The following is a 26840-nucleotide window of genomic DNA, read 5'->3' on the forward strand; positions in this document are numbered from 1 at the left end:
AACGTGTCAATGGCCTTTCACAACCAGCTTTTGGTCCCAATCGTCCGCTTGTTTCCAGCTATTTATCATGATGAGGGTCCCGTACTAGATCTTTTCGCGTCAGTGCCTGGAAAGTTTCAGTCACGTGATCCAACTCCATAATAAGCTCAACGCTAGTCACGTGATATAAGCTGAGAGTATATAAGCTGAGAGTATTAGAGTATTAGAGTATGAGGCTAGTTGATGTCGCCCGTCTAACCAAGCTTGTAGCCGTACATATCCTTGAATGCGAGTAATGCCTTTTGCATCTTGAGCTTGAGCAGCCCGTACGGGTAGCCGGTCTCCGCAATGAACAGCAGAAGCAGCTCGCTTTGCGGTATCTGGGCTACGCAGGCATGCAGGTCCTCAATCTCGTAGGTGTAGATGTCGGAGAAGAGTTTGCCATCCTCTTCAGATTCTATCTTGTGTCTGTAGCGGGTTTCGACTGGCGATGACCGATCGTTTGCCAGCGACTCGTCGACAGACCACTTGTCCCTGATCAGCAGACTCATCATCTTCAGGTTGTTAACCGAATGGTTGTCCTGCTTGGTGGTGTCGCTGCTGGCGAATGAGATCACGGAGCCATTTGTGCTTGCCAGCAGCACTGCCGATTGCAAAGGGCTGGTCGTGAACGAAACTGCATCGATTCGAACGGGCTTGAGAAGCGTCTGCAGCAGTTCCCTTACATTGCGCGACTGAATGACCATGGTTACCGCGTCTTTATGTCCAGACTCATTCGATGAGTTCGAGCTTGCTGTGTAGAAAGCTTGTAAGGACCCCGAGGGCTTCTTACGGCGAGGAACAGACATATTTCTAGATAACCTACGTACGCAGACAAACACACACAGGCATACCCACATGGATGAGCATGGTAGATTTGTCCAATTTGTGTAATATTCTCGTGCTTATAGATCAAAATGATGGCGAAAGAGGGATGACGATGGGATTGTAGCTTATTTGATGTTAACGTGATGTATTCTCCTTGTTCGTCGCAGAATGTGATGCATTGGAGGCGTGTCGGATGATGTATGCTTGCTATCTCTTACCTACCTTCTCCACTTCCTCCAAATCTTCACTTTCGTCCTCTGTCTTGTGCGGTTTCTTGCTATCCATGACACTGTCGTTATCCATGCTATCGTCGTCGTCTTCGAACCCTATGTCCTCGTCGTCGTCCTGGCCTCTGCGGCCGCGGTAGTTATAAACATCGTCGTCGTCGTATGAGAAGGAGTCGTCGTTCATGTCCCCCGTCACGTTGTCGTCGTCGTCCAGATCGCTGTCGTACCAAAAGTTGTCTGCCATGTCTCTTGCTTCCTCCGGTTCTTCTCGCTTGCCCAGCTGCGACACATAGGCTGCATCCGACGTGGGCATCACAAACCCTTGAGGTATGTCCTGTTTCGACCTCTCCACCTCCATCTTTACCCGCTGCTTGTACTTGTCGGGGTTCTTACGGTAGTCCACCGCCGCGTCGACGTTGGCGGGAGACGATATGTTGGGATCTTCCAGTAGCGACACTATCGAGATCAAAACACTCTCCACAGTCTGCACCGGCGACCACGTTTCAGCATCGGGTTCATCGGTCATGGGATCTCCGCTTTGATGTAGGATCGAGATACACAACCGACCATCTCGATAAACGTTGGGATGGTAGATAGCAGGCGTGAACCTGAATTGTGGCGGTGAGAATGGGAAATCCTCGGGAAACCGCATCTGTGCCTTGAAATAACCCCCATGGTAGATAGACTCCTCATTCAGCACCATAACTCCGATATCCCACACAAATATATTCGAATCATCGTCCAATTCTATGTGAAACGATGGGATAGCCTTCTTTGGATCAGTCAGCTCCCTGTATTGTCGCAACAACAAACTAGCAGCGGTACTCTTGCGGTTGCTCATGATTTCAACTTTCTACAACGACAAAAACTAGATGAAGAAGATCTCCCCAAAACGAAACAACCTCTCTTTGACTTGTATTGGCAAAACTTAAAACCTGTATCACTTGGAGAACAGTGTACTTCCAAAGTTTGTCGGATAGCTACAACGCTTGGCGTGCCACTAACAGGAAACAAAGACTGAAAGAACGGTCAAGCAAAGAAATGACGCCTTGCAAATCTCTTGGACACGCTATGAAAGCTTATAAAACAGTCTCTGCAAGCGATGTGTTGACTTGTTCAAAGTCTCTTGAATATTCTCTGTAGTAATACGGTTCTGTCCCACCACCTTTGAGGTCCTGTCGCTATCAACGAGCTGGTTTGCAAGAGCTCTCAAGAGCTGGCTAACGGTCGCTGTAGTATCTCCAGTCGCTTGTGATGGCGATGGGAACTTATATGGTGCTTGGGGGCCACCATTTGAGACCTCTACTTAGCGCTTGTGTGGCGTATTACTAAGCTCGAGTTATTCATCTATATCGCCCAAGACGGTTTAGCCGCCGAGGTCGTGGTCTATACTTTACGTTGGGGTGATCTTAGTACGAAAAGTGCCCGCAGGAACTGGTTGGGGGTCACTTTAACCTCCAGTTCGTCTTGGTCCATGGTTGCTTCCAGAGAGGATTCTCTATCTCTAGCGATGATGTAGCCTCTTAGGAGGAAAAGACAAAGCGCAGCACCAAAGTAGCCAAACCCGGCAAATATGGCGGTGTTCACATAAGCTTTGCGACCGTCTTGGTCGGTACGCAGCTTGAATCCGATCACTGGTGCGGGCATGCTGAAAGAACCAGGAGGCCCCCAAGGTCACGTCTAGCTTCTTGAGTCCTACGACACGCGCTGCGATGGTGCCCATCAAGGCGCCTTCCACGAGAGCGAACACTATTGCTGTCGCCAGGTTCTTGCAAGGTATCCACATGGCCCACGCAAAAATGGCCACTATCAGGTGGACGACAACGCCCACACTGATCGGGCCCCAGCGATCTCATATGGCCAATCACAGGCCTGCCAAAGAGGTTACCAACGCTTGTCATGCACGACACATATGATCCCTGTTTGGCAGAGTATCCCAGACTGGTTGTGAACGCAGAAAGGGAGTACAGCAGGATCACGTAGCCCAACATGGTGAAGGAGACCCATCCGTAGAGTAGCCAGGTACAGGACTTGGAGAAGACCTGTCGGTCGATGATGCGTATCTTGAAGTCGCTGGCCTTGAAAATAACGTCTCTCCTAGTCCGAGTTAGTATTAGCGCCAGGGTACTCAGGGACGTGCATATGATGAACTGCGTGATTAGCGCCCATTTGACATTTTTCACCTCAGTAATCCTCTGCATCGCCAAGTTGAAAACGATACCACCGAGTCCGCTACCAGCGGCGCCGACTCCCGAAGCTACTGATCTCTTTTTCCTAAACCACTGGGGGATCAGAGTCATACACGGAATGAAGATGAACACCAGCCCAAATGATATAAGCAAACCCTGCGTCAAGTACAGCTGCCACAGCTTCTTGGGGAACGCCTCAGCATCAGTCCCACGCCCTGAAACACGACCCCAATTGCAATCGTCATATGGAGACTAAATTTGTACGAAAACCATGTTATCAGAGGCGCAAACAACAGCCGGCGCCAAATGCAATACCACCAATCGCAGAGTAGTCAAGTTTGGTACCACCAGCACCACCCAACCGTATCCACCATCGGGTACTTCAATTTCCTGCGTTTCTGCCACCGAATATTTGTTTCTCGGGTTCCAAAGACATCTGGCCTTATGGTGTCCTCCATTGATAACTCAGAATACAATGATGCAGCCGCTGGACTCCTTGCTGTCTTATATGCAGGAGTTGCTTGACCTTGGGTGCTCATCAACTTGATGTTAACTTCACCATCTGCTGCTTATCTCCGTTCGTAGGCGCAAAAGCTTTTAACGCCGCCGTTGCTACAGCAACGCGAATATCAAAAACCTGTGTTGGATTATCTTGAACTGCCAAAGAGCTTTGAAGGTGCAATTCGGCTAGAAGCTAAGCTCATATCTGTGCAGCTGGAAACGATAAGCCGATGCAAAGAGTCACTGCCATGACATTGTGAAACTCTACCGACGATCATTATTGGCATGCGAACTGCTCGAAGGTCTGCCATCTCTATCGTATTCAAACAAATTTGGTTGTTAACTTGTTTCAAAATTCAAACATCAGGGCCGACGAGAGATCTAACTTGTACTGTATCGACTTTCGCCCATCTTTTTGTTCAACTTTATTATCGCTATCGCTTATCAGTTCGGGCGTTCTTTTTACCAGGACCGCTTATCAGTAGCCACTGCTGGAGCTAAGTATAAAGATAGAGAGATTATTCCGTTAAGGCTCTGCAGAGAGCATGCCAGGGATCTCACGGAAAGTACACCAGTTGGGCCTGCAGCGCTATGACGTTCTCCGGTCTACCAGTAAGCGAACCCGCTGACGCAGCTAAGTTTGCGAAGTTCCAAACTCTAATCGACAAGTATAATCACGACAAATGGGCTCAGATGGAACGGTTTGATCCCGAGTTTTACCGTCTATGCCAGGAAAGGATCCCCAGCGCAGCGGAACTGGACTCGGAGCCCATAGACGCACGCTTATTTGTCACTAAGCCGGGACTCTTGAGTGACTCAGAGCGGGAGATTGTAAACGAACTCACCATCGATGATCTACTGCGCAGGCAATTGTCAAGAGAGCTGACCGCTGAGCAAATCGCAAGAGCCTATATCAAATCGGCCATTGTCGCCCAATTCGCGACAAATTGTGTGATGCAGTTTCTGATTCCCAGCGCTTTGAAGAGGGCTAAGGAGCTGGATGAGTACTTGAGGGTGCACGGCGTGCTGATGGGGCCTATGCATGGCGTTCCGATCTCCCTGAAAGAGCAGATGGGATACGAGGGACAGCCCACTACGGCGTCGTATGTCTCGCTGATCGAGAACGTCGTCAAGAGGAGCACGGTATCGAACCAGATTTTCTACAAGATGGGAGCCGTGTACCACGCGCGCACTAGCCAACCTCAGACGATTATGCAGCTCGACACCTGGAACAATATCACTGGAAGGACAAGAAACCCATGTTGCACTAGGCTCTCGCCCGGCGGGTCCTCCGGCGGCGAGTCTGCTATGGTGGCCATGCACGGTTCTGCCCTAGGAATTGGCAGCGATATTGGCGGTAGCGTCCGCTGTCCAGCGGCATTCACCAACCTGTTTGGACTCAAACCAACCACCAAGAGACTCTCTTCGATGAACGGTGTGTCGGGCGGGAAGGGACAAGAGTCGATCCCCTCGACAGAGGGCCCCATTGCCAGGTCCATCGAAGAACTCGAACACTACATGAACGTGTACGTCAACCAGGGCAAACCATGGACGTACGACCCCAACAGCTTGCCCATCCCATGGGACACCGCCGCGAGCGCGGGACCAAGACCCCGTATCGGAGTGCTCTTTAGCGACAACCTCGTGACCCCGTACCCTGCCATCAAGCGTGCCATGACACAGATCGCCAAGCGTCTCGAGTCCAGCTTCGACATCGTCGATCTCTCAGACGCCTGGTTCACCGAACAGGAAATGCTCTCCATCTACCGCACCAACATCTCCCTCTACACCGCCGACGGCAACAGATCCCAACTCGAACTCCTTCTCCCCAGTGGCGAGCCCCTTCTGCCCCTCACCGAGCATTTCCTCAACTTTGGCGGCGGCAAGGAACTGTCCATCTACGAGAACCGCAAACTCAACGTCCTCAGAGACGCTGCTAGACTAGCCATCTTCGAAAAATTCTTCTCCCGCGAAGCGCCAGCCAGTCTCCAACTGGACTTCATCCTCTCGCCGGCCAACGTCGCCCCCGCAGAGATCCCAGGCCAGAGCAAGTACTGGGGCTACACCTCGCTCTGGAACCTGACTGACTACCCAAACGTCGTCTTTCCCACCACCTACAAGCAGGACCCCCAACAGGACATTCTTATCTCCGCGAACTCCCTCAAGGAAAACGAGTTTGAAAAAATGGTCTGGTATAAGCAAGACGGTACCACCATCAGATACAACCCTACTGCCTACACTGCTGCTCCGGTAGCATTGCAGCTCACCGGTATGCGGTTCCAGGACGAGAAAATCGTCTCCGCAGTTAAGAAGATCTCCCACATCCTCGGTATCACTAGAAGATAGCTGCCTAGCTCATCGGATTTACCATACAATAATATATTCGTATCATCATAGCAACGCTTACCGTGTTTACCTCTTGCCCGTTCCGGACATAAGCCATCTGGTCACCCGGCCAGCCCAGCCACAATAAATTTTTTACCATCTGTCTCGGCGCGATGTACGGGTGTGCGGACCGAGCGCTGGTTCCTCGTGCGAGGCCTTCTGAGCGACATTCCCACTAAAAATAGCGCGTCGCGTCACAGTGCATCTATCTGTCCAGTTCTGGCAAAATCGATCGATTCGATCTGGTTCCTTGTGACACCCTCTATATAGAGGTGCCTCCATATATATATATATCGTCCATACTGTCTGATCTCCTTTGGAGGTTGTTTTCAGTCTTTCGGTGATACTGCACTTACTTTCATTCGAAGTAAAGGCTTTTTTGATCCGGGTATACGCTCTTAGGAGATAGAAAGAAGGGAAAGGTTCACTTTTTACCAATACGTTCGCTAATACTTGGCTTCTCTTTTCTTCTGTCATCGTTAAAGTTATAATTATTCAAGGATGCAATTCAAGTCTACCGTTGCTACAGCTTTGCTGGCTGCTTCCGGTGTCCTAGCACAGTGTATGTTGACCGATTAATGTTGTCTAGCCAATTTTTGGAGCTAGTTGTGGCATTTCCCGATCTGGAAATTTGAGAAAGTTTTTTTTTACTAACACTCACGTGACAGCCAACGACACCAGTATTCCATCGTCTTGTACGATTTCGTCCGGTGCAACAGCTACTGCGCAAGCAGATTTGGACCAATACTCTGGTTGTAAGACGCTTGTTGGTAACTTGACCATTGGTGGTGAGAGTTTGACTTCTGGTGCACTTGCTGGCGTTGAAGAATTGCAGGGTTCTTTGGTGATTAACAATGCTACTCATTTGGGCAGTTTCCACGCCGACTCTTTGAAGAAAATCGAGAACTCTCTAAGTCTGCAGATGCTGTACATCCTAACATCCGCGTCTTTTGGATCTCTGGAAGAAGTTGACACTATTGACTTCCTCACGTTGCCAGCTATCTCCACTTTCACCACCAATTTGAAGCATGCTAACTTCATTCGCATCTCTGACACTGCTTTGGAGACCGTTAACGCTTTCACTTCTTTGCAAGAGGTTGCTGTCTTCAATATCAACAACAACAGAGGTTTGACCAATTTGAAATCCGATTTGGAGACTGTTTCTCAGGCTTTGGAATTTTCTTCCAACGGTAACGACGCCAATGTCACTTTTGACAGCCTGCTCTGGGCTAACAACATCACTTTGAGAGATGTTGACTCTGCCTCTTTCGCCAGTTTGACTGCTGTTAACGCTTCCATGGGTTTGATTAACAACAGTATCTCCTCTTTGAACTTGTCTAACTTGTCATCTGTTGGTGGCTCATTCGCTGTGATCTCTAACGATCAGTTGACCGAGATTGACTGCAGCAACTTGACCACCGTTGGTGGTGGTTTCGTTGTCGCTAACAACACAAACTTGAAGCAAATTGACGGTTTCGACAAGTTGAGTACCGTCGGTGGTGCTCTTGTTGTCACTGGTAACTTTACTGAGTTGGATTTGTCTTCCTTGAAGTCTGTCAAGGGTGGTGCTCAAGTTGACACCTCTTCTGGTAACTTCTCCTGTGACGCTTTGAAGTCTTTGTCAAGCAAGGGTGCTATTGCCGGTGATTCCTTCGTTTGTAAGAACGGTGCTACTTCCACTTCCATTAAGTTGTCTTCTTCCTCCTCCAGCTCTGGTTCTCACAGCTCAACTGCTTCGAGTTCCGGTAACAACAACGCTGTCTCTACCAGCACTGGTACCTCTTCTAGTTCTTCCTCCAAATCCGCTAAGGGTGCCGCTCCTGCAGAATACGCTCCAGCTGGTTCTATCTTGGGTGTCTTCGCAGCTGTTGCCGTTGCCTTGTTGTAAGATCCATTAGCTCGCTAATAATTACAACCTAAAAACAATAATAGAGATGAAATTTTTTCAAAAATTTGTAGGTCACTTCTAATTCGTCATATTTGTTCAGTTTTTGTTCAATCAGTATCACTGTCTGTATCTAAATTTATAATCTAAACCTTAAGTCACTATAATTTAATTCACGTTTACATTATTTATCTACAGATAATCTAATTACCGGTATTTCTGGCTGCTCTCTTAGCTCTCATCTTTTCAGCATACGTCATTGGCCTGCTGCCCTCAGTGGCCGCAGGTTGAGCAGTGGCAGCACCAGCTTGCTTCTTGGCAGCGGCTTCCTCCATCTCTCTCTGTCTAGCGGCAATTCTGTCCATATCTTCCTTAGACCTTTGACTTCTACCGAATGGATCAGTGCGAGGTCCAGAAGTGGTGCTTTGCTTCCTTGCGGCGGCCTCTTCCATTTCCCTCTGTCTATTGGCAATTCTATCCATGTCTTCTTTCGATCTTTGAGCTCTGCCAAATGGATCGGCGCGAGTAGAAGCCGTGGGTACCGCGGAAGTTGCTTGTCTTCTGGCGGCGGCTTCTTCCAATTCTCTTTGTTTGCGTGCAATCTCATCCTGCTTCTTGGTGAGCTCAGCTTGTTTTCTGATACGTTCCTCTCTCTCTTTGAGGGCAATCTCTTCCTTACGTTTGGCGACCAATTCTTCATAACGCTGTTGACGGACTTCTTGAATTCTTGCTTTCTTCGCAGCTTCAAGCTTAGCTTGATTCTCCGCATGCACCTTACCGAACCTCTCATCGTACTGAGCTCTCAAACGGTTTCTCAACTTTTCATAGTCACCGAACACTTGAGTCAAACGTTGATGGTCGGCAAGTTTAGCTTCATGCTCAGCCTTGGCGGACTCCAAAATCTTTTGCTTCATGGCTTCATACTTACCTAAGTCGACGTCCTTCAAAGCATCGGCCTCCTTCTGCAATAATGGAAGCTCCACTTTTCTCAGAGCTCTTTCGTAGTGGTCTAGCTTTTTTAGAGCAAAGTTCATTCTTTCGTCTAGTTCTTGTTGGTCTTTAGACAATTGTTCAACAATAATCTTTCTAGCGTCCTTGATATCCATGTTCTTGGCTTGCTCAGGATCGATGTACACTTGTCCTTTCTTATTGACCTCATCGATGAAGTTCTTCACCTCTCTCAATTTCAGAGCCTCTAATTCGCGCTTCTTCTTCTCAACCAAACGACGCTGTGCTTCCTCTTCCATTCTTGCTTCGATAGCGGCTCTTTCTTCCATGATACGCTTTTGTCTCAACTCCACATCTTGTTCAGCGTTCAATGCAACAGAAGCCAGGTATTCCTGCTTGCGTTCCTGCGATCTCTTGGCACGCTCCTCAGAGATCCTCTTGGTGTCATCAATGATCTCTTGCGTTTGAGCGATCAAACTTTCGCGAGCAATCCTGACCTTGTCCAAATATGATGCCTCTTTGAAACCTTCGGTCTCATAAAGAACAGAAGAGAGAGACATTAATGCTCGGCGGATATAAGCATTACGTGTCACCACCGGTTCAGGTTCAGCAGCAGTCTCTTCATTCTCATTATCTTCATCGACCTCGGTTTCTTCGTCCTCGTCCTGCTCCACTTCGTCCTCTGGGGCCTTCTCTTCAACTTCTTCCTCTTCTTGCTGCTCTTCCTCTTCGGGAATGGCAGTGCTTGAAGAAAATGCATCAAAAGGATCTTGTACAAAAGTGACCGTATTGGCCTCATGATCGATCTGGAATGATACATAATCTTCAATAGCGGCCTGCAAAAGAGCTTTCTCCAAATCCCAGTAAGTCATATCCAAAGGTGCAGGTAGAGTGGCCATTTTGTACAACTCATCAATGTTGATGACTTCATGCTCTTGCGAAGCACTAACGAAGATTTTCCTAACGATCAAGCTTCTCAATGAAGAAGAATAGTCTGCAAAATAGCTTTTAGAGGTCAATTTCGACAGCAAAGAAGCCAGACCTTCCTTGATGGTAGAGACGTTGTAGTTGACTTCAAGAAGCTCATATAGCTGTTTGACCTCTGGGTCGACTCTAGAGTAGATGTCTTCCTGCAATGCGGCTTCCAAAGTCTCCTTCTTACTTGGCTTTGACTCAAAGTTCAACAAGCGGTTTAGACGCATTTGAGGGTCATAGCCAACGGTAGGCAAATAATCAGGTTGGATAGCCAAAGCTGACAACATCACAATAGAAGCATAGCGCTGCAACTCCTCTTCCTTGGCGTTTTCATTGGTGAGGTAGAGCTTGAAGAATTTTTGCCAAGCAGCCGTATGCAAAGTCTGATTGCCAGAGATGTAAAAGACCTTGGCTAAGTTTTCATAATAGTTGGCCAAGGTGGATGGTTTGGGTTGCTTTTTAGACATTTTCATCAAGTGATAAACATCTTCAATAGATTTGAATGCTTCATGCCACAACTCCAATTTCACGCAAACATTCACCAAATGGAATCTTTGCTCCAAATAACGTTGCAAAGTCGAGTCGTCGCCCAAGTCCACGATGTTACTTCCACTCTTGTTTTGCTGGTAGTTGGCAGCATCCAAGTGCTGACGAAGCATCTCTGCCAATCTCTTAAACTCGTTCTTACGGTTGTATTTCAAACAGAACTGCATGGATCTGCTGACTACACCAGAATAAGTGATCTCCAAATGAGAATTGTTTCTCAATAGATCTAGAACGGCACGATATGATTCCCAAGTGAATTTTAACCACGATGTTACAGCCTCATCGTTAAAGCCACCGACGGATTGGTCTTGCTGGTAAGCAGAAATCAGCAAGTTCTCTGGGGTAATACCACCTTCCAAATCGTCATCCTCTTCCTTCTGGAGCTCTTCGGCCTTGGCCTGTTCGGAAGCCATCTTGGTCTCAACCAAGTCGATGTACTTACGGGCAACAGCACCGACGGAAGCTAGACCTTCTGGGGAACCCTGAACAAGTTTCTTATATTGATGTAAACCATCTTTAATAAATCTACCTCTCTTCAATTCCACACCAAGCTCCAAAAACCTAAAGACAATGGGCTCAATAGCAGAAGGTTGGGCCCAACGAATTCTTCTTGCGGTTAGATAATCGTAAAGCGACTGTAGCGCTGCTGGACGCTGGCCAACAGAGATCAGTTCATCAGCCCTTTTCAAAGCATTTTCTGGACGTAAGGGAGGAGGTGCCATAGCTGAAATACGCCCTTCTTAAAGTTCCACTTAGCAGCTAAGTGTTTGAATCTCATCGTTCTATCGTTCTATATGGGCTTTAAGCTCATCTCGGTCTATAAGCTTGAAAATTTTTCACGTTACCCGGACCCCGTCTTAGGCTGAGATTAAGCTAGAGATTTATGCTTTCAATAAGTTGAAGAAGCTATTTGTTCTATGTCTCACCTTGTGCTATTGGCTATGCTCTAAGAGTGTGAGTCTCATCTGTATCTATCATATAGATATATGTAGAAAATTCTCCGGGACGATATTCTATGAAGATTGAGCCATCAGCTCGATAATCTCGCTGACCGGATCATCATCATGTCTAGCGGTCTCGATGTTTGTCAAGGCCTTCTTGATGCCTATGTTGAGTTTCGGACAAAGCTGCGACAGCTGATTTATCACGCTAACTCTTTCCTCATCGCTCAAGAAGTTTGAGTCGATCATGACGTTATTAAACTCATCCATGGTCGTCATGTTAGGAACGGCAATCTCACTGTCAAAGCAGCTTAAGATGTCCATTTGCTGTAATACGGAATAGGCAGAAGTTGTGGTCATGAGTAGCAGGCGACGGTCTTGAGGCGGCTTGCGTTTTAGGGCAACCTTCAAAACTTGCAGGATGTTGTTTGAAAACCTTGGGCCAATGGGGACCCAATCCACTAATGTCTCCAGAGAATCGATAACCAGAATATTTAGCGGGGACTTGTAAGCATCTCTGAAAGTGTTATCGATGTAGGTGATTTTAGCACCCTCAGACATGCCGGACAACTCTGTAGGAGAGATCAATCTGATGAAAGGAAATTCGGATTTCAAGGCTATGGCGGCGGCTAAAGCGGTCTTACCAGAGCCTGCAGGACCGTGAAGGAGCAATGAAACAAGTCTCGACTTTTCGCTTTCGCGCACTTGGCGAACATAGCGACCGCCGTTCTTCAAGATAGAGTCCACTCGGTCCGAATATCTTATCATTCCACCTTCCACACAGGTTTTGAGGTCTTCCTCGCTAATACCGAAGGCGGGTGTGACTTCTTCGAGTGCATTCAAGAAATCCTCACGAGTCACCCGCAGTTTGGCGATATCTTTGGGATTCAGCTTGGTAGCTCCTTTGCCAATGCTGACTGTTTTGTTGATAGCAAAGGAACTGGCACTCTTAACTAAACCCTCGATTTCGGCACCAGAGAAATTCTTAGTTAATGCGGCCAACTCTGCCAGATTAACGTCTTTGTCCATCATTTTGTTCTCACGCATCGTTCTGGTCTGAATCTCGAAGATCTGAAGTCTACCTTTTTCGTCAGGTAAATGAATTTCTACTTGCACTTCAAATCTGCCAGGCCGTAGTAGCGCATTGTCAATCAAATCTTTTCTATTTGTCATACCGATGACTAAAATGTTGTTCAACTGATCGACACCATCCATTTTGGCTAGGAGCTGATTGACGACATTGTCACCAACACCCGTACCATCACCACGAGAGCCTCTCTGCTTAAAAACCGAATCCAGCTCATCGAAGATGATGATATGTAAGGATGATTCTTCACCTTTTGCCCTGTATTCAGCTTCTGCATCTTTGAACAGATTACGAATGTTTTCCTCAGAGGACCCAACGTATTTACTCAGGATTTCGGGACCGTTGACTATTTTGGGTTCTTTCGCATTCAGCATAGTCCCTATCTTTCTAGCGATCAGCGTCTTACCCGTACCTGGAGGTCCATACAAGAGAAGGCCTTTAACGTGCGAGATACCCAGCTTTTCGATGACCGATGGGGGGAAAATCCTACTGGCGAAAGCTCTTCTGAAAATCTTGGTAAACTCCCTGTCAAGCCCTCCGACTCCAAGGTCTTCAAACTTAAAATCAGCCCTAATCACAGCGTCGGACCTAGGCCTCAAGGAATTGTTAGCCTTCAGGTTGACAAGACCATCCCTTCCTTTAAAAAAGTTGATCTGCGTTTGCTTGGTCAGTATGCCCTTGGCCTCGATCCCAGACGACACCGGGGCCACAGGTTCAACCTCTCCTAGGTCAATTGTCTGCAGATTTCTTATCTTCAAATCGAATATATGACCCTTGAATTCAAAGATCAAATACTGGGTAGGAGAAAAAATCTGAGATTCAAAGCACTTAGAGAAGTGCAGTGCCAGTTCGTCCTGGTCGAAGGCGGTATTTACCGCCTTGCCCCTCGATCTAAAGGAAATGTCGATGTCAATAGAGCCGAGATAAGAATGCTTTCCAGAATACCTGAAAAGATCAAACGCTCTTGCTTGAACCTCTTGATTCAACGACCATCCTCCCCAAGTCCGCTGGTTACCATTAAAACCGATTGTGCCTGCGGCGAGTTCATTTGAATGCCTGGTAGTGAACACGAACAAATTGTCCACCAATATGTATATATTATCGGGAAAGTCAGCTGGAGAGACTGCTGCAACGTTTGCCAACGCATATGAGTTGTTCGGACAATTTGCAACGTATAAATGTCGAGCTTTTGAATCCACGTTACTCATATCTGGGGGAACATGATTCGCCGTAGCCCTGCCGAATGAAGGTAACTTAAACTTCTCCATGTTTTAAGCTGCAAATGGTCTTACTGATAAAACACAACAGCTTACTCAGTATTAGATACAAGTCTATGGATTACTCTTAATTAAGTGATTAGGAGTTAAGAAGCGCGTAAGATCAAGCTATATAATGAAGAACGTAGTTAACGATGCTACAAGGCTAGAGTCGTCGCCATTGAGATTTGAAGAGCGCTAATGAGCTCCAGAGAAGTTCTCAGCCAGTATCTACTTGGCAATCAGTTGACCAGTCAAATAACTTTGGAGGAATTCCAGAAGATTGCGAGCAAGAGTCTTGGGTATGAGACAAGCGCAGTAGTGTCAAAGGAAAAGATGGAAGAGTGGTATGAGGCCTATCAAGAACGAGACCGAATAGAGCGGGAGTCGATTAAATCTCGAGTTGATCAGTTTTTGAAAAGAATTGAACGCGATGAATTGTGCAAACTGGAAACGTCGCAATTAAAGGAATCATTTACTCTAGAAGAGCTTGTGGATAATCTGTATACTGTGGATCAAGTTCTAGATTCGAAACTAGAGGCATTGAATAGCAGTTTTGAAGCGACTGCGGATGTATTTGGCCAATTTAGCGATATTCTGGCAAAGGCGAACCAGCGGAACAGAGAATGGGACGAAGATCTTGTGGACAGACTAGCTGAGTACAGAAAGATGCTACAGACGGAAACTAACCTCGAATAATGATACTTTAACAGCAGGTTTCTGCATCGACCCCCGGGCTTTTGTATTCGTCGCCCAGCCACTGGAAAACTTCGTACTTAGAGTTCAGCAGATGGTTGTCATGCATGCTATAAGCATCGCCGCTACTGCTTTTCAAGCAGCCGGTGACCTGCATGGGCTGCAGGAATATGCACCGTTTAATCCTTGAGTGAATTAGTGCCATCGAGCACATGGAACATGGTTCGTGAGTTGTGTAGACATCATAATTGAGACAAAGGTATGCTCCAGTTCCACTCGGCGCATCTGACATTTTTTCCTTCTCTGCAACCAGTTTAATTCCTGTCATAATGCTGTGGTCCAAAGATGTGCATTTGTTTTCCGTTCGTCGATCGATCGCATAAATTGGGTTATCTTTCTCCTGGGGATTGACAAATGCAGTTACAATGGGAACCTTATTGCCCTTATCGGCCTCCAGTTGCGCCAAATCTGATATACTACCAAGCATTTTGTTGATGTGGCTCATATCGAACGTGTAATCGTTGAGAATTTGATCGTTGGGATTTCCACACCACGTCAGCGGCCAATATTTCCGAGACCATTCAAGCATCAATTCCTTTGTTGGAGCTCCTTGACGAGGTACCTCGTTTTCGTCGCTCAAATTCTCAAACAATACGTTACTTTCGGCCAGCACAGAGTACACTAACGATCTGCTGTTGAACAAGTCATAAGAACAAATAATGATTACAAGCTTTTTCGGGTCCCCGGCTTTTTTCCTGATTCTTTTGATATGCGTGAATGTGAGAGGATCATCTGGCTGAAGCCTCCGGCGAATGAAGCTACGGCAAGGAGGTTAGTCGATTGTTCTAACAGGCGTAGATGGAAATGGCTGCTCGTGGTGTACATACTCTATGATCGGCTTGGAGCTTCTGGCCTCAATCTCAATTGTCCATACGCGAGCTATTGTGGTAATCGTTAGCAGACATTCTGATCAATGACACAATGAAAGGAATACATACCAAGATCAGGTTCATTCCAATTCTGCTTACTTCTGATCTGAAGCAGACGGTCTTCGATTATGCACTTTTCATAATCGATTTTCAGTGGATTCAAGGCCTTTTTCACCATTATACTTCTGTTATCTTCAAAGACTGGACGGTTTTTGATGCTGAATCGATTAAAGGAACGAAGGACACAGTTTCAAATGCTGTTTACTGACGCTAGACAACCGTCAGGACGAACTTCATTAATTGCGTTGGCCCTTTTCCTAAGCGAAAAATATCACTAAGATCTAGCAACTTTCCAGCGATGCCGTTGGTCAATAGTTTCGCTTGTGGCCCTTATTGAGATGTACTAGCTTGCAGAGTGTTACTGGTACTTGATCGAATAAACGATTACTAGTTGATCCTAGCGGCAGGGTAACACATCCTACTACTACGGTCCATTTAAGTTGGCATCTAGCCAAGAGGGTATTAAGCCGATATGATCAGATGAAATGATTCGTACTGCTCTGCCTTTTGTTTGCTCTGTTTTCTCTCTCCTACAGTGGCGAATGTTACTCGAATGAAATGTTTAGAATCGTATTTGAAGGACGACCTGAAGATTGACTTCGCGAGCTTGCAAGGTCAGGAAACTTACGCTTGCAAGCATTTCAATGGCCTTTCGGAATTACTGTTGAGATGCTATGTCTATCCGAATGAAAGACAATTACCACTACCGGCCTTTTCCGAGGCGGATAATCATAGCTTTGTTGTGGATCAATGCATCAGCTTTCTGCTGTCCCAGAAATTTTACAGCAATCTGCTGACTTATGGATATAGAATGGGATCTAACCAGAATATTGGTTCGGCCCTTCACTGTGTTGATGTGAATTCCTGCGTAGCGGTCATCAAAAGTGTCCCGTGGCAATTATTTCGTGATGTTTTTGGAACGCAGCAATTTGCTAATCTGATTGTTAACCATAGTCTATTTCTCTACAATGAAGAATATTTCTCACAGGTTTCAGGTGACAGAATAAACAGTTCATACTGCCTTCCGCCTTCGCGGCTGGGAAAATTGGAAGATCGATTAAATGACTTTGATGCACCGTTTAAAGTAGCAAGCTTCCTGTACAAAAACTCTTTCGGGTTCAAGCACAAGCGAATACTCCCTTCGAGGAAGGGCTATCTGTTTTTAAGGGAATCGTTGACCCAAGGATGTCCTGTGCGTATCAGTGGCATCATTGTGCGCCAAATGGATGCTGCGTTGCTCAGATTATTGCGAAGACATCATGGTGGAATAAAGTATCTGCAGATCTTCAACAATTTGTGCCCCAAACCCAAGTCAAACAATCACCTTGACGCTCAGACACCAACAGACCATGTTCTCAGATTTCTGATAGTTGTGCTGGAAAAGCTAGTGACTGACGAGCTGTTTGGTTCAAAGAGAAATAAAGCCGCGGTGTTCAAATATGTATCGAAAATACTGAAACTACCCATCAGAGGCTCTCTCTATATTGAGGAGATTGCAGCTTGTTTGAAAGTTAAGGACTTCCAGGTGTTTCGACCGCCAAGTAGTCTATTTTCTAGACACGATTTTGAGGCAGCCAATTTTTTGATGAGATCATTCGTTTCGTGGCTATTCAAGACGGTGATTCCGGCTATTATATCTACGTTCTTTTATTGCACCGAAATATCCTCCTTCACCACTACACTGTTCTTCCGGCAAGATATATGGAACGAAATGTCGTTGCCATTTTTACAGAACTACCTTGATAATTTCATGGTTGAGAATACTAAGTGCAGAAATCATGAAAGTTACACATTATCAAAGTTCAATCATCATAAGGTGCGCATCATTCCCAAGAAAAGCAAAGGAGAGTTTAGAGTAATAGCGATCCCTATGAAAGGAGCAGATAGCGAGGAGTTTAAGGATTTCCAGCAGAATTTCCGGAATGTTATCTGCCCCGTTCAATGCGTACTCGAGTTCCTGAGAAGCAGAAGAAAGACCCATTTTGGCAAGTTGTACTCTGTCAACCAAATTGGTACTCATTTGGGGAAGTTCAAGGCTTCACTGCTCAACAAATATGGAGAAGTTCCAAAACTGCATTACCTCAAGTTCGACATTAATTCATGCTATGATTTTATTCCACGTGAGAAGGTGTTGAGCGTTATTAGGAAGGCCTTAATGAATGATTGTGGTTTTTTTGTGAGATCCCAATCATATTACGACACAAGGAAAGGAATTCTCAGGATTCGGAATGTTGTCAACGGTTGCCGGAAACCGAAGAAGGAGGAAGTTTATATCGATAACGTCAGGACGTTTTTCGTTAGTGCAGATGATCTGATTCACACTGTTATGACTGAGCTTTTTCAGTCCGCACTCTCTTTCAATGGTAAGTGCTATCTCAGAAAGACTGGCCTTTTTCAAGGCACCAGCCTCTCGGCACTCTTGGTTGATCTTGTGTATGACGAGCTATTGGAGCACTATGATATATTTCATTCTTCCAAAGAGGACGACACCATTGTCCTTCGGTTAGCCGACGATTTCTTGGTTCTGTCTACTAGTGGATCGAGAATTGCAAGAGCCAGAGAAGAAGTTTTAAATGGGTTCACAGAATTCAACGCTGAGGTTAAGAGGAGCAAGCTTATAAGTTCAGTCAGCAAAGAACTGAACCAGAAACTTTCTTTTTGCGCTTTAGACATTAATATTAGAACGTTGGAAATCAGTAAAAGCGCCGGTAGCTTAGTTGTGTCCGATATTCAGAAAACCACCACTGGCAAGCTTTACAAAAAACTGCTGAACATGTTTGAAGCAAAATTGTCGTATGGCACAGCTAGTTTATTGATTAATTCTCCAGCAACCATATTGAACCAACTTGAATTGATTGCGTCGAACATCGCAGAATCATTGGTCAGGTCTTTCAAGAAGAAAGAGGTCAAGAGTGCCAGCTTTTCCATTTTTTTCGAGAGAGTAACTGCGGCAGCAATTCGTTCATACCGCGAATTTGGTAATGATGATGTTTTTATCCTTCAAATTCAGATTGCAATCGCTAATGGCTTCTTAGCTATGCTTTCAAAAAGGTGCGTGAAATTTCAAGATATTGTAAAATTCTTGCAATGCTATTCAGTCGAGCTCTTACGGACAAAAATTTCGAATCGCTAGTTAGTATATAGTCATACAGGTAGTCCCCCGAAATTAGCTCGAAGATTCTCTTCGTCCTTCTGCCTTCTCAATCTTTCCACTTCTTCCACACCACCAGACCGCTTGAAACTAGATTTCTCAACAAAGTTTTCGAGCTCCTCTTCAAATTCACCCGTGTCTCTGTACTCTTTTTCCTTTAACCACAGCTTCTCTGCTTTCTCTAAAGCTTCAGCTCTGCCTTCGTGGTCAGGGTTGAGAGACTGAACTTCGCTCAACAATTGATCTCTCACCCTGTTCAGTGTCCCTGGCTTCGGTACAGGCAGAATCGGGTTGGTTTTGGATCTTTTGGGATTCTTTTCTTGCTCAACACAGCAGAGGTTGACTAGGTCAAAGGTTTCGATAGCTTTCCCTAGATCTTCTTCAAGATCAGCTGCCAAATCTTCTTGAAGTGTGAGGAACTGCTGTTCTTCGCAAACTTTGTCTAGCTCCGCCTCCCAGATCTTTTTCCAGTGAGGTTTCTCAGCGGCTATAAACTGATGCATTTTTTGGAGGTCATCTTGAGCGGCTTTGAGATCTTTTTGAACCGAATCGAGTTTCTTCCTCGACGGCTTTGCTCCACGCACAGCAACATCTTTTCTGAGTATCTCGATAAGGTCTTGTAAATCATCTACTCTGCTCAAAAGTGAGTCAGAAACTTGGCCCAGCTGTTCTTGTGATTTTCCAATGTAGACTCTATTCGAGGATGAGTTCGAATCAGGAGACAGGGTTTGAAACTTGCTTAATTCTTCTGTGATTGCGGCTATTGCAACCTTGAGATTTTTCCTATTTTCCGTCTGGAGCTGTCTCAAAACTGAGATCTCCTTTTTCATTTCATTCAGACTGCTCTGTGTGATGGGAGATGTCCTAGCCGCCGGATCATCTTTTGGTGCAGAAGGCAAAGCAGCAACCTGGCTATTAGCGATAAGATTCTTCATTTGTTTCAAAAGTTCGTTATTATTTTTGTGGATCTCTTCCTTCACTGATTGAATCCATTCGGTTGGATTACTCGGAGCTGGTGTGCGAAGGTCATGTTGCCGAAGCTCAACGATACATCCATCATCCAGATCAGAAAATGCATGTTCATCAAGCTCATAGGAAACGTTATAATCCTTGTCCTTCATATAAAGCTCAGGAAACGTATCACCGCCTGGTGAGTAGGCAAACTTCTCGACAAACAGTAGTTTCAATGCATTTATGTTAGCTGGCTTGGGAACGCGGCATTTCTTCGTTTGGCCATCCATTGAGAGGAAGAGAGTGAATAAAGTACCATCCGCTGTTCGACTAGCTGTTGGTAAATTCGCTATGTCCGCATTATTGATAGCCTTCCCATCTGCTTCGGCAACAGCCCTCACGGGCAGCGGGTTAGATTGAGCAGAAGTAGGAACTGATGGCAATGCAGCCTCGCTTGCATCACTAGTTGCCTGGTTGGTAAATTTGGCCATGTGATAGGCGGAGAACCGTTTAGACGCACGTCTTTGGAGGTCAGAACCTTGCTTCAGGCGCGTCAGTGCCTCATTCTCTGATAAAACTCTCTGCTTGCTCGGATGAGCTGGACTCAAAAGGTCAGGGCTCGAGTAATTTCCATTCCGAGGCTTCTCGTTCTGCTGAAATTGGCCAGCGGGAGCCTTAGACTCGTTTGGCGATGCATTAACACCGTTCAAATTGGAGGATCGCGACGGAGTGGATGCAGATGACAACGAGAGACTGCTCACAACCGACGGCCGTTGTTGATGCTGCATCGCTCTGAGAGACTGCTCTTGCTTCATCGACTTCAACAGCGCCTGTTTGACTTTAAGCTTGTCCAGCAGCTTGACGATGATTTCCCGAATACTGGGCAGATATTTATTCAAATTATTATCTGATGGCTTCTCCCTCAAAGCAACCTCCAAAACCCGCCTCAAGTCCATTGGTACATCTCCCAAGTCTCGTACATCTATCCCGCAATGGGTGAAGAACTTGGACACCACCTTAAAGTCATTTCCCAACTGAACATAGGCATCGGACACATCTTTCTGAGTCACAGCCTGCTTAGACCATTGCGTTAATGTTTGCAAAAGATGCTTCGTGGACATCAGCAGCTTTGTCACTATAGTCTCCACGCTAGTAGACGTCGATCTGGAAGACAGAGACGATATCGAGCCATTCCTTTTGGATTCCGTAGCATCCTGTCCATATTCTTGAGACTTCTTCTCGCCAGACATCCTGGATTCCCTACTATGGTCGTGAAACGAAGGTACTTGCCTTTAAGACGTTGATATATATAACGGTGTAGCGCGTCTTCGAACCTTCTTCGCTGACTAGCACTAACGAACACTAAGACTGCTTAATGTGCTAACCGTGGAAAAAGGCCTACTTATGAGCTGGGATGAGTCCTCAAGTTCCGTGGTAGGAGATTCGGGGGACGACGGGATAGAGGAGGTTATCTTCAGTCCTCACGGTGAACTGAAGGCTAAAGAAGAGATCAAGTCGTCATCAATTTGGAACGGGAGATCGAGAGAAGTAACGGGATCTGGCTCTGATACTGCTTTTGGGAGCTCTCTATGTGATCGGGAGGCTGTACATTCGAATGGAGGTCGCAGACCGTATCTAAGGAAAAGGAAGGCGATCCAGAAGTTGCCATATAGCCTGGAGCGAATCAAGCATAAGCAATTACTGCAAGGTATTGACATATCGTCCTTTGATACCGTTTCAGAAGAGGTAAGAGTGCCGAAAAGGCTTTTAACCGTCGAAGCCAGAGATCCTGAACCGGCGGCAGACGAGACCGACGAGTGGCAAAGTCAAGAAAGTGGCAGTAGCGATTCAGATGGGGATTCAATGAAGGTGTATATTGGGAGATCGGGATCGCTAGTAGATTCTGAAGCCAACGAGAGCCGTTCGCGGGATGCGGACAACAATCGCATTGTGTTTAGAGGGAAGATGGTTGACGTTGAGAGAGGTTATCGTGGTGTCCTTCCCAGGGTTGCTTGGGAGAAATCGATGAAGCGTGTCAGTCACTCATCCATCAAAAGAAGAAGACTGGAACAAGGAAACAGGAAGGGCCTTGCCAAGAGAAAGACCTTCAGCAGCAGACAATCTAACCAGGATATGGAGTTAATGAATGATTTGATTGTGCCGGATGATGAAGTAACAGAAGTGAGCAATGCTGCAGCAGATCAATACGCTTCAAGATCTGCTCAATTGATGGATGATATGGATGAGCTTCAGAGAATGAGTGCTTATTATCAGGATAAGTATGGGGACGAAACATCATCTACTAGCTCACTAGAGGTTCAGGAAACATGGACTGTAGATCAGAGCCGTCGCAGCTCATCTAAGGAGGAGTTTGAAGAAACTGAAATTATCAACTTCAGGCCACTTTCAGAAGTTGTAGACGTTAAAACAGATTCTGATTCATCAGCCGATGGCGGGATTGCCGCTGAAGAAGACAGTCGCATGACAATTGATAGAATGCTGATGAAGAGGCCGGCCTTTTCAAAGCTTCGAACATTAACTCGAAGTATCCAACCAAGAAATAGATATAACCGCAACAGCAAGCGAGGAGGACAAACGAAACAGCATGTTAAAATTGTTAAAAAACGCATACGAAGAGAAGCTCCGAGTACAAGTGACAATGTCAAAGACAATGCACCCGCTGAGCATACCATTGAAATCAACCATGATGCCAATACAAGAGTACCTGAAGACAGCAGAGGAAAGAATAAGGTCGCAGTCAGAAAAAAGACTAGGGAACCCTTCTTTGGAATACAGCCGAAACAGCACTCAGACCTCAGTAGGCCTGTGAATAAGTTTACAACGGTGGTTGAGGGCTTAAGTCGCTATTATGCTTTTTCGCCAACCAATGGAGCAGGAATCGGTAGCGAAAATATTCTTGATAAATGGCCGTCTGGACAACAACCAAAGGATGACGGATGTCTCTCGACTGCTGTTGATGCCCTTTTGTTGGGGAAGGATGTTGAGATACCAGATATTGTCAAGATCGAAATAGCCGACAGACAGTTTACTTTATCCAAATTAAAAGGTAGCAATATCGATCAAGATATTACTGAAATTTTTGATCATATAATTCACCGGGGTGCAACGGATAAAGAGCTGGTTGAAGTAAGCGAATCATTGACGGCGTTCTTGCTTCATCTGAACAACAAAGGAGCATACGAACCGATCTCAAAATTCCATAAAGAATTCAGGTCCAAAGTGAACTCTTTACGGCAAAATATAAAGATCATTCATTTTTACCAGATTGCAGTATGTCAATTGATGCTTCTAGAAATTGCCAAATATTCAAGCGTATCGGGCAGCTTCAAATGCGAAATCGAATCCGCAATACTCGATCATATCGTGTCCTTTTTCAAGCTACTTGCTATTTCGCAACAACATTTGTCTAACGCTGATCAACATTATCTTATTAAAGCATATGAAATTTTGGCTATAGTGATACGCATATTGGATGCTAAAATAGCGCTCTGGCAACGTCTAGAGAACGAGGTTTTTCCTGCAGCCCTTACCTTTATATTGCTGGACGTTTTTCCAATTAAAGAAGCACATTGGGGTATCCTCAAATTTGGCAGTGACTACGAAGCAGTGAGCCAGACGCTTGCTTTCATACACTATTGTGTGAGCGAGCACGAATGGCAGGTGACGAGTAGCGTCGTCTTACTCATTGAGCGCATCCTTAGACGAAGAAGATTTGAAGATTTCCAGGAGGAAAAAGAAGCTTCTGATTCAAACGGTGTAGTGTATTCACAAGGACAGGTTCCAGCCTCTGGGACGGTATTCAATAAATATCTTCTTCTCTTGCGGTCAATCAAATTAACAAAGGTTTTTATTGAAAAAATCATGCCCATGGGTGAGATATCGTCCAATGATTCTGTATCGGTGTTAATCAACAGGCTTAATCTGCTTATTTTCCTCGCAGAGCGTTCAGATCTAAATTCTGAAAAGAGGCTAGCGGACCTTGTTCGACCACTGATCCGAGCCGACTATCTGGCTTTCAGAGATGATAGAACGCTGCAGCGGATTTGCCAGTCAATTTTGAATGGTTTGCTATCCTTGCTGGAGATCAGTTGCCATAAGAGACTTCCATTCAAGGCGAAAATGTTTCTTTCGATATTTGACGCCCTCATTGCCAAGAACGAGACTACAAAGACTATATTTATTCGATTTTTGGAGCGGTTGAAGCAAACCTGCGAGTCATTCGATAACTCAACTTCCACTTTCCTGAAGACAATATACCCATGCTTCCCTGTGCTTTGTGAACAGCAAGGTCGGTCAAAAGAGAGACAGGTTATGTTGCATATCTACCTAAAAAATTTAGAGACCTTAGGTCCTACTTGGGTTCATGCCAATCTGTTTCAGACGGTGCAAAAGTTTGTCCAAAATTCTAATACTTGGGTAGGGCATTATTGCACTATTGGAAAGTTTCTTATTGAGCATAATGTGATGACTTGGTGGTCATTTTTCGTTTACAACAATATAAAGAGTAACTTCACTGGTCGCTTAGAATTTGACCAGAAAGTAACGGAACTTTGTGACTTACAATCCTTCGGGCTGATAAAAAGATCACTCTTTGAAACTGCGACAGCATCCTTCTTTCAAAACGAAAGTATTCTGTTCGTTAAATTCATCACCACTTTGATAGATCGGGAAACAGGAACAAAATCTGCCTCTGATTTTCGAAGCACTGTCGATAGCAGACTCCGCATTCTGGGACCTTTTGTCTCAGTCCTTAAGAAATTGTGTTACAATGATTTGATTTTCAGTCTCATAGCACAGGTTAGAGAACTTTATCAGAAGAATGCCATTCAAAAAAGCTATGCCACGAAGATAATCAAATTCTTCAACTCCGATTTTGTTGATCAAATCAAGAATAGCCATGACTTCCTTGCGTTGAAAAGAGAGCTAGGAATATCGAACGAAGAGACAGACAAGAGTTCCTTTAGAGATATGCTCAAATTATGTGCCGACTCTATTTCGCAAGCCTGTTTCATTGAAAGTGGACTTATCCATGCGACAGTCACCTCTGATGAAGTATCCAATTACCTGGGCAAGTTGAAATCACTTTTTATCTTCCCGGTGCTGGCAAATCCATTCCGGTTCTTCGTGTCCTTAATAGAAGCCCATCTAACTGGGGAAAGAGAGGACAAATTTCTTCATATCAAAATCGGAATTGTAGCGTATTACTTACGACTAATCAACGAAGTCCTGATAGCTAGGTTTCGGCAGGTCACAGCAGATGAATTCTTGGAGCAGTGCCGGTTGTTCAAATTAATATGTCAACGGCTCCCTTTGAAGTCTTTGTCTAAAGTCTCCGGTAATCGAGCCTATGCTCATGAGAGCGTCCGCTTCCAGATTATTATTCTTCAAATTGCGCAGGGCTTTTCAGAATACGATGCGTTACTTAGCCTCTCGAAGGCATTCCTACAGGGCTCTTTGGAAGATAACGTAAAGGAAATTAGCCCTCTCTCGAAAAGAATCGATCAACTCGTGATAGAGACTGCTGGCCAGACTTTACACGTTGATTTCGATGAACCGAAGCCCGACTATTCAAAATTGGAGAAACTGATATCATTAAGGGAGACCAGGAGAGCACCTTTGTGAAAAGGAAACAATCATAATATCAATATTTTGTATACACAAGTGATAGATTCTCTAATCACTTTGCGATAGCTTTCTCAGCTTCCAGCTTATCGAGATGTTTTTTGAGATCCACTAGGGTTGTTATGCGTTTGAGTAGTTCCTCATGTCTGTTAATCACCTTGGCTGTGGGCATGGCAGGTCTGATGGGCAAATCCAGCTCCTGCAAAATTGCGGCAACTTTGTTCTGAAGAGCAGGCTTGAAAGTAGAAATCTTAGACGACCGCAGATATACTCCCGGAGGTAATTTATCACCATGAGTAATGACTCCCAATGCGTCTCTTTCCTCAGGGCTAAAATTTTTAAGAAGATGCTCTGCGTATACACTTTCTGCCTTTCGCTTCATAGCCGTCTGAATTTCTTGCTTCTGCTTCTTAGTTTTCCGGGGGGATCCAAGATCTTGGCCATCCTGTCTTTTATCTTGCATTTGTTGCAATTGCTGCCTTTGCTGCGCAAACTGTTGCTGCTGTTTCATCCAAGGATTTTCTGGCACAACAGAATTGTGCTTCCGCTTCTTCGATTTGTCTGAGAGAAGGCTTCCATAGAGCTGAGCGATTCCCTGTGAAGTCATGTATTGAGACACGGATTGATCTGAATTCGGCGAATCCAACAGGCGCAGCAGCGATTCTCTTTCATTTAACGTCTTTTTAGCAGCCATTTCAAATTTACGAGACTCGATTATCAGGGCTTCCTCCTCAGCAATTTCCGCCGCCGATCTGGCAAGTAGTCTCTGCAGATACTTCTTTCTCTCAAGTTCCTTTTCCCTGGGATAGTTCAAGTTCTCCATTATGGGATCATTAGGAGAGTTGGTGGAGAAATAGTTCCTGCAAACTTCGTAGAATTTCTCTTTTAGATCCTCCAAGCTTCGAGGCTTGCCAAAAGAGTACCGATCATGAATGACAAACCATTTCATATCGTATCGCCTACAAAGATTGAACAGGTAGTCGATTTCATCGAAACTCCATGACTCGCCAGGGCTCCCCGTATTCTCTTCCTTTTTTATCGTATCTGCAGTTTGGTTGGCGACGTCTTGCTTCTGCTCATCTGTCTTTGTCATAAACGTTTCGTATTCTTCTTTATTGAACTTAGGAATGGTTAGGTGAACATTGAGTTTCGCATACTGGGACTCCTGAGGCTCAGATCCAATCGACTCTTTCGTACCTTTGATCCAATGATGTAATGTCACCGTAGAGTTTGCCTTGAAAGGTGCGTTGGTCCAAGGTGAAGGCTTAGTGATAGCAGTTAATTTCTCCTTAAACTTATTGCTTGGCTGTATAACTACTGGAGGTTGGTTCTCACCCAGTAAACTGTAAAGTTCTCTTTGCATACCGGTAACTTGCGGTTTAGCAGTCCGGTTACCGTTCGTTCCACTGCTAACAGCAGTTGGAGTTGGGGAGGCGGTACTCCCTGGACTCTTGGATCTTTGCTGGATGTTCAGCACATCGAAAATATCCGACGACGACATTAGACTACGGTCTTCTGGTCTTTTTTGATCTTACTGTTATCAACTCCAGTGTTGAGCATAGATTATTAAAAGGCGATATAATGATAAGAGATTAATACCAACTCATAAAAGGAGCTCTAGAAG

The 26840-nt window shown here is 45.4% G+C and overlaps 12 protein-coding genes across 12 annotated transcripts; 5 read left to right on the plus strand and 7 right to left on the minus strand.

The window, feature by feature from the left end:
* Positions 1-233: 233 nt before the first annotated feature.
* SLM4 (Slm4p) lies at positions 234-878 on the minus strand (the record flags this gene model as incomplete). The annotated part of the gene is made up of 1 exon (XM_037282978.1): positions 234-878. One exon carries the CDS (start codon positions 876-878, stop codon positions 234-236), a length of 645 nt encoding a protein of 214 aa, XP_037138874.1.
* A 175-nt stretch (positions 879-1053) lies between these two features.
* Positions 1054-1914, minus strand: CDC34 (SCF E2 ubiquitin-protein ligase catalytic subunit CDC34; the record flags this gene model as incomplete). The annotated part of the gene is made up of 1 exon (XM_037282979.1): positions 1054-1914. The coding sequence occupies one exon, from the start codon at positions 1912-1914 to the stop codon at positions 1054-1056; it is 861 nt and encodes a 286-aa protein (XP_037138875.1).
* Positions 1915-4354: 2440 nt separating this feature from the next.
* HG536_0C03700 (uncharacterized protein) lies at positions 4355-6109 on the plus strand (the record flags this gene model as incomplete). Its single annotated transcript, XM_037282980.1, has 1 exon — positions 4355-6109. One exon carries the CDS (start codon positions 4355-4357, stop codon positions 6107-6109), a length of 1755 nt encoding a protein of 584 aa, XP_037138876.1.
* Positions 6110-7070: 961 nt separating this feature from the next.
* Positions 7071-8036, plus strand: ECM33 (Ecm33p; the record flags this gene model as incomplete). The annotated part of the gene is made up of 1 exon (XM_037282981.1): positions 7071-8036. One exon carries the CDS (start codon positions 7071-7073, stop codon positions 8034-8036), a length of 966 nt encoding a protein of 321 aa, XP_037138877.1.
* A 200-nt stretch (positions 8037-8236) lies between these two features.
* Positions 8237-11224, minus strand: RPG1 (translation initiation factor eIF3 core subunit a; the record flags this gene model as incomplete). The annotated part of the gene is made up of 1 exon (XM_037282982.1): positions 8237-11224. The coding sequence occupies one exon, from the start codon at positions 11222-11224 to the stop codon at positions 8237-8239; it is 2988 nt and encodes a 995-aa protein (XP_037138878.1).
* Positions 11225-11515: 291 nt separating this feature from the next.
* On the minus strand, positions 11516-13798 carry SEC18 (AAA family ATPase SEC18; the record flags this gene model as incomplete). Its single annotated transcript, XM_037282983.1, has 1 exon — positions 11516-13798. The coding sequence occupies one exon, from the start codon at positions 13796-13798 to the stop codon at positions 11516-11518; it is 2283 nt and encodes a 760-aa protein (XP_037138879.1).
* A 189-nt stretch (positions 13799-13987) lies between these two features.
* NKP2 (Nkp2p) lies at positions 13988-14485 on the plus strand (the record flags this gene model as incomplete). Its single annotated transcript, XM_037282984.1, has 1 exon — positions 13988-14485. The coding sequence occupies one exon, from the start codon at positions 13988-13990 to the stop codon at positions 14483-14485; it is 498 nt and encodes a 165-aa protein (XP_037138880.1).
* A 7-nt stretch (positions 14486-14492) lies between these two features.
* TAD3 (Tad3p) lies at positions 14493-15589 on the minus strand (the record flags this gene model as incomplete). The annotated part of the gene is made up of 3 exons (XM_037282985.1): positions 14493-15300; positions 15370-15421; positions 15481-15589. 3 exons carry the CDS (start codon positions 15587-15589, stop codon positions 14493-14495), a joined length of 969 nt encoding a protein of 322 aa, XP_037138881.1.
* Positions 15590-16024: 435 nt separating this feature from the next.
* On the plus strand, positions 16025-18604 carry EST2 (telomerase reverse transcriptase; the record flags this gene model as incomplete). The annotated part of the gene is made up of 1 exon (XM_037282986.1): positions 16025-18604. One exon carries the CDS (start codon positions 16025-16027, stop codon positions 18602-18604), a length of 2580 nt encoding a protein of 859 aa, XP_037138882.1.
* Positions 18605-18615: 11 nt separating this feature from the next.
* BUD6 (formin-mediated actin nucleation enhancer) lies at positions 18616-20823 on the minus strand (the record flags this gene model as incomplete). The annotated part of the gene is made up of 1 exon (XM_037282987.1): positions 18616-20823. The coding sequence occupies one exon, from the start codon at positions 20821-20823 to the stop codon at positions 18616-18618; it is 2208 nt and encodes a 735-aa protein (XP_037138883.1).
* Positions 20824-20977: 154 nt separating this feature from the next.
* On the plus strand, positions 20978-25216 carry MMS22 (Mms22p; the record flags this gene model as incomplete). The annotated part of the gene is made up of 1 exon (XM_037282988.1): positions 20978-25216. One exon carries the CDS (start codon positions 20978-20980, stop codon positions 25214-25216), a length of 4239 nt encoding a protein of 1412 aa, XP_037138884.1.
* Positions 25217-25271: 55 nt separating this feature from the next.
* Positions 25272-26717, minus strand: SWC4 (Swc4p; the record flags this gene model as incomplete). Its single annotated transcript, XM_037282989.1, has 1 exon — positions 25272-26717. The coding sequence occupies one exon, from the start codon at positions 26715-26717 to the stop codon at positions 25272-25274; it is 1446 nt and encodes a 481-aa protein (XP_037138885.1).
* Between the last annotated feature and the right edge of the window lie 123 nt (positions 26718-26840).

The sequence above is a fragment of the Torulaspora globosa genome, chromosome 3 (genome assembly GCF_014133895.1).
Source record: "Torulaspora globosa chromosome 3, complete sequence".
Classification (NCBI taxonomy): Eukaryota; Fungi; Ascomycota; class Saccharomycetes; order Saccharomycetales; family Saccharomycetaceae; genus Torulaspora; species Torulaspora globosa.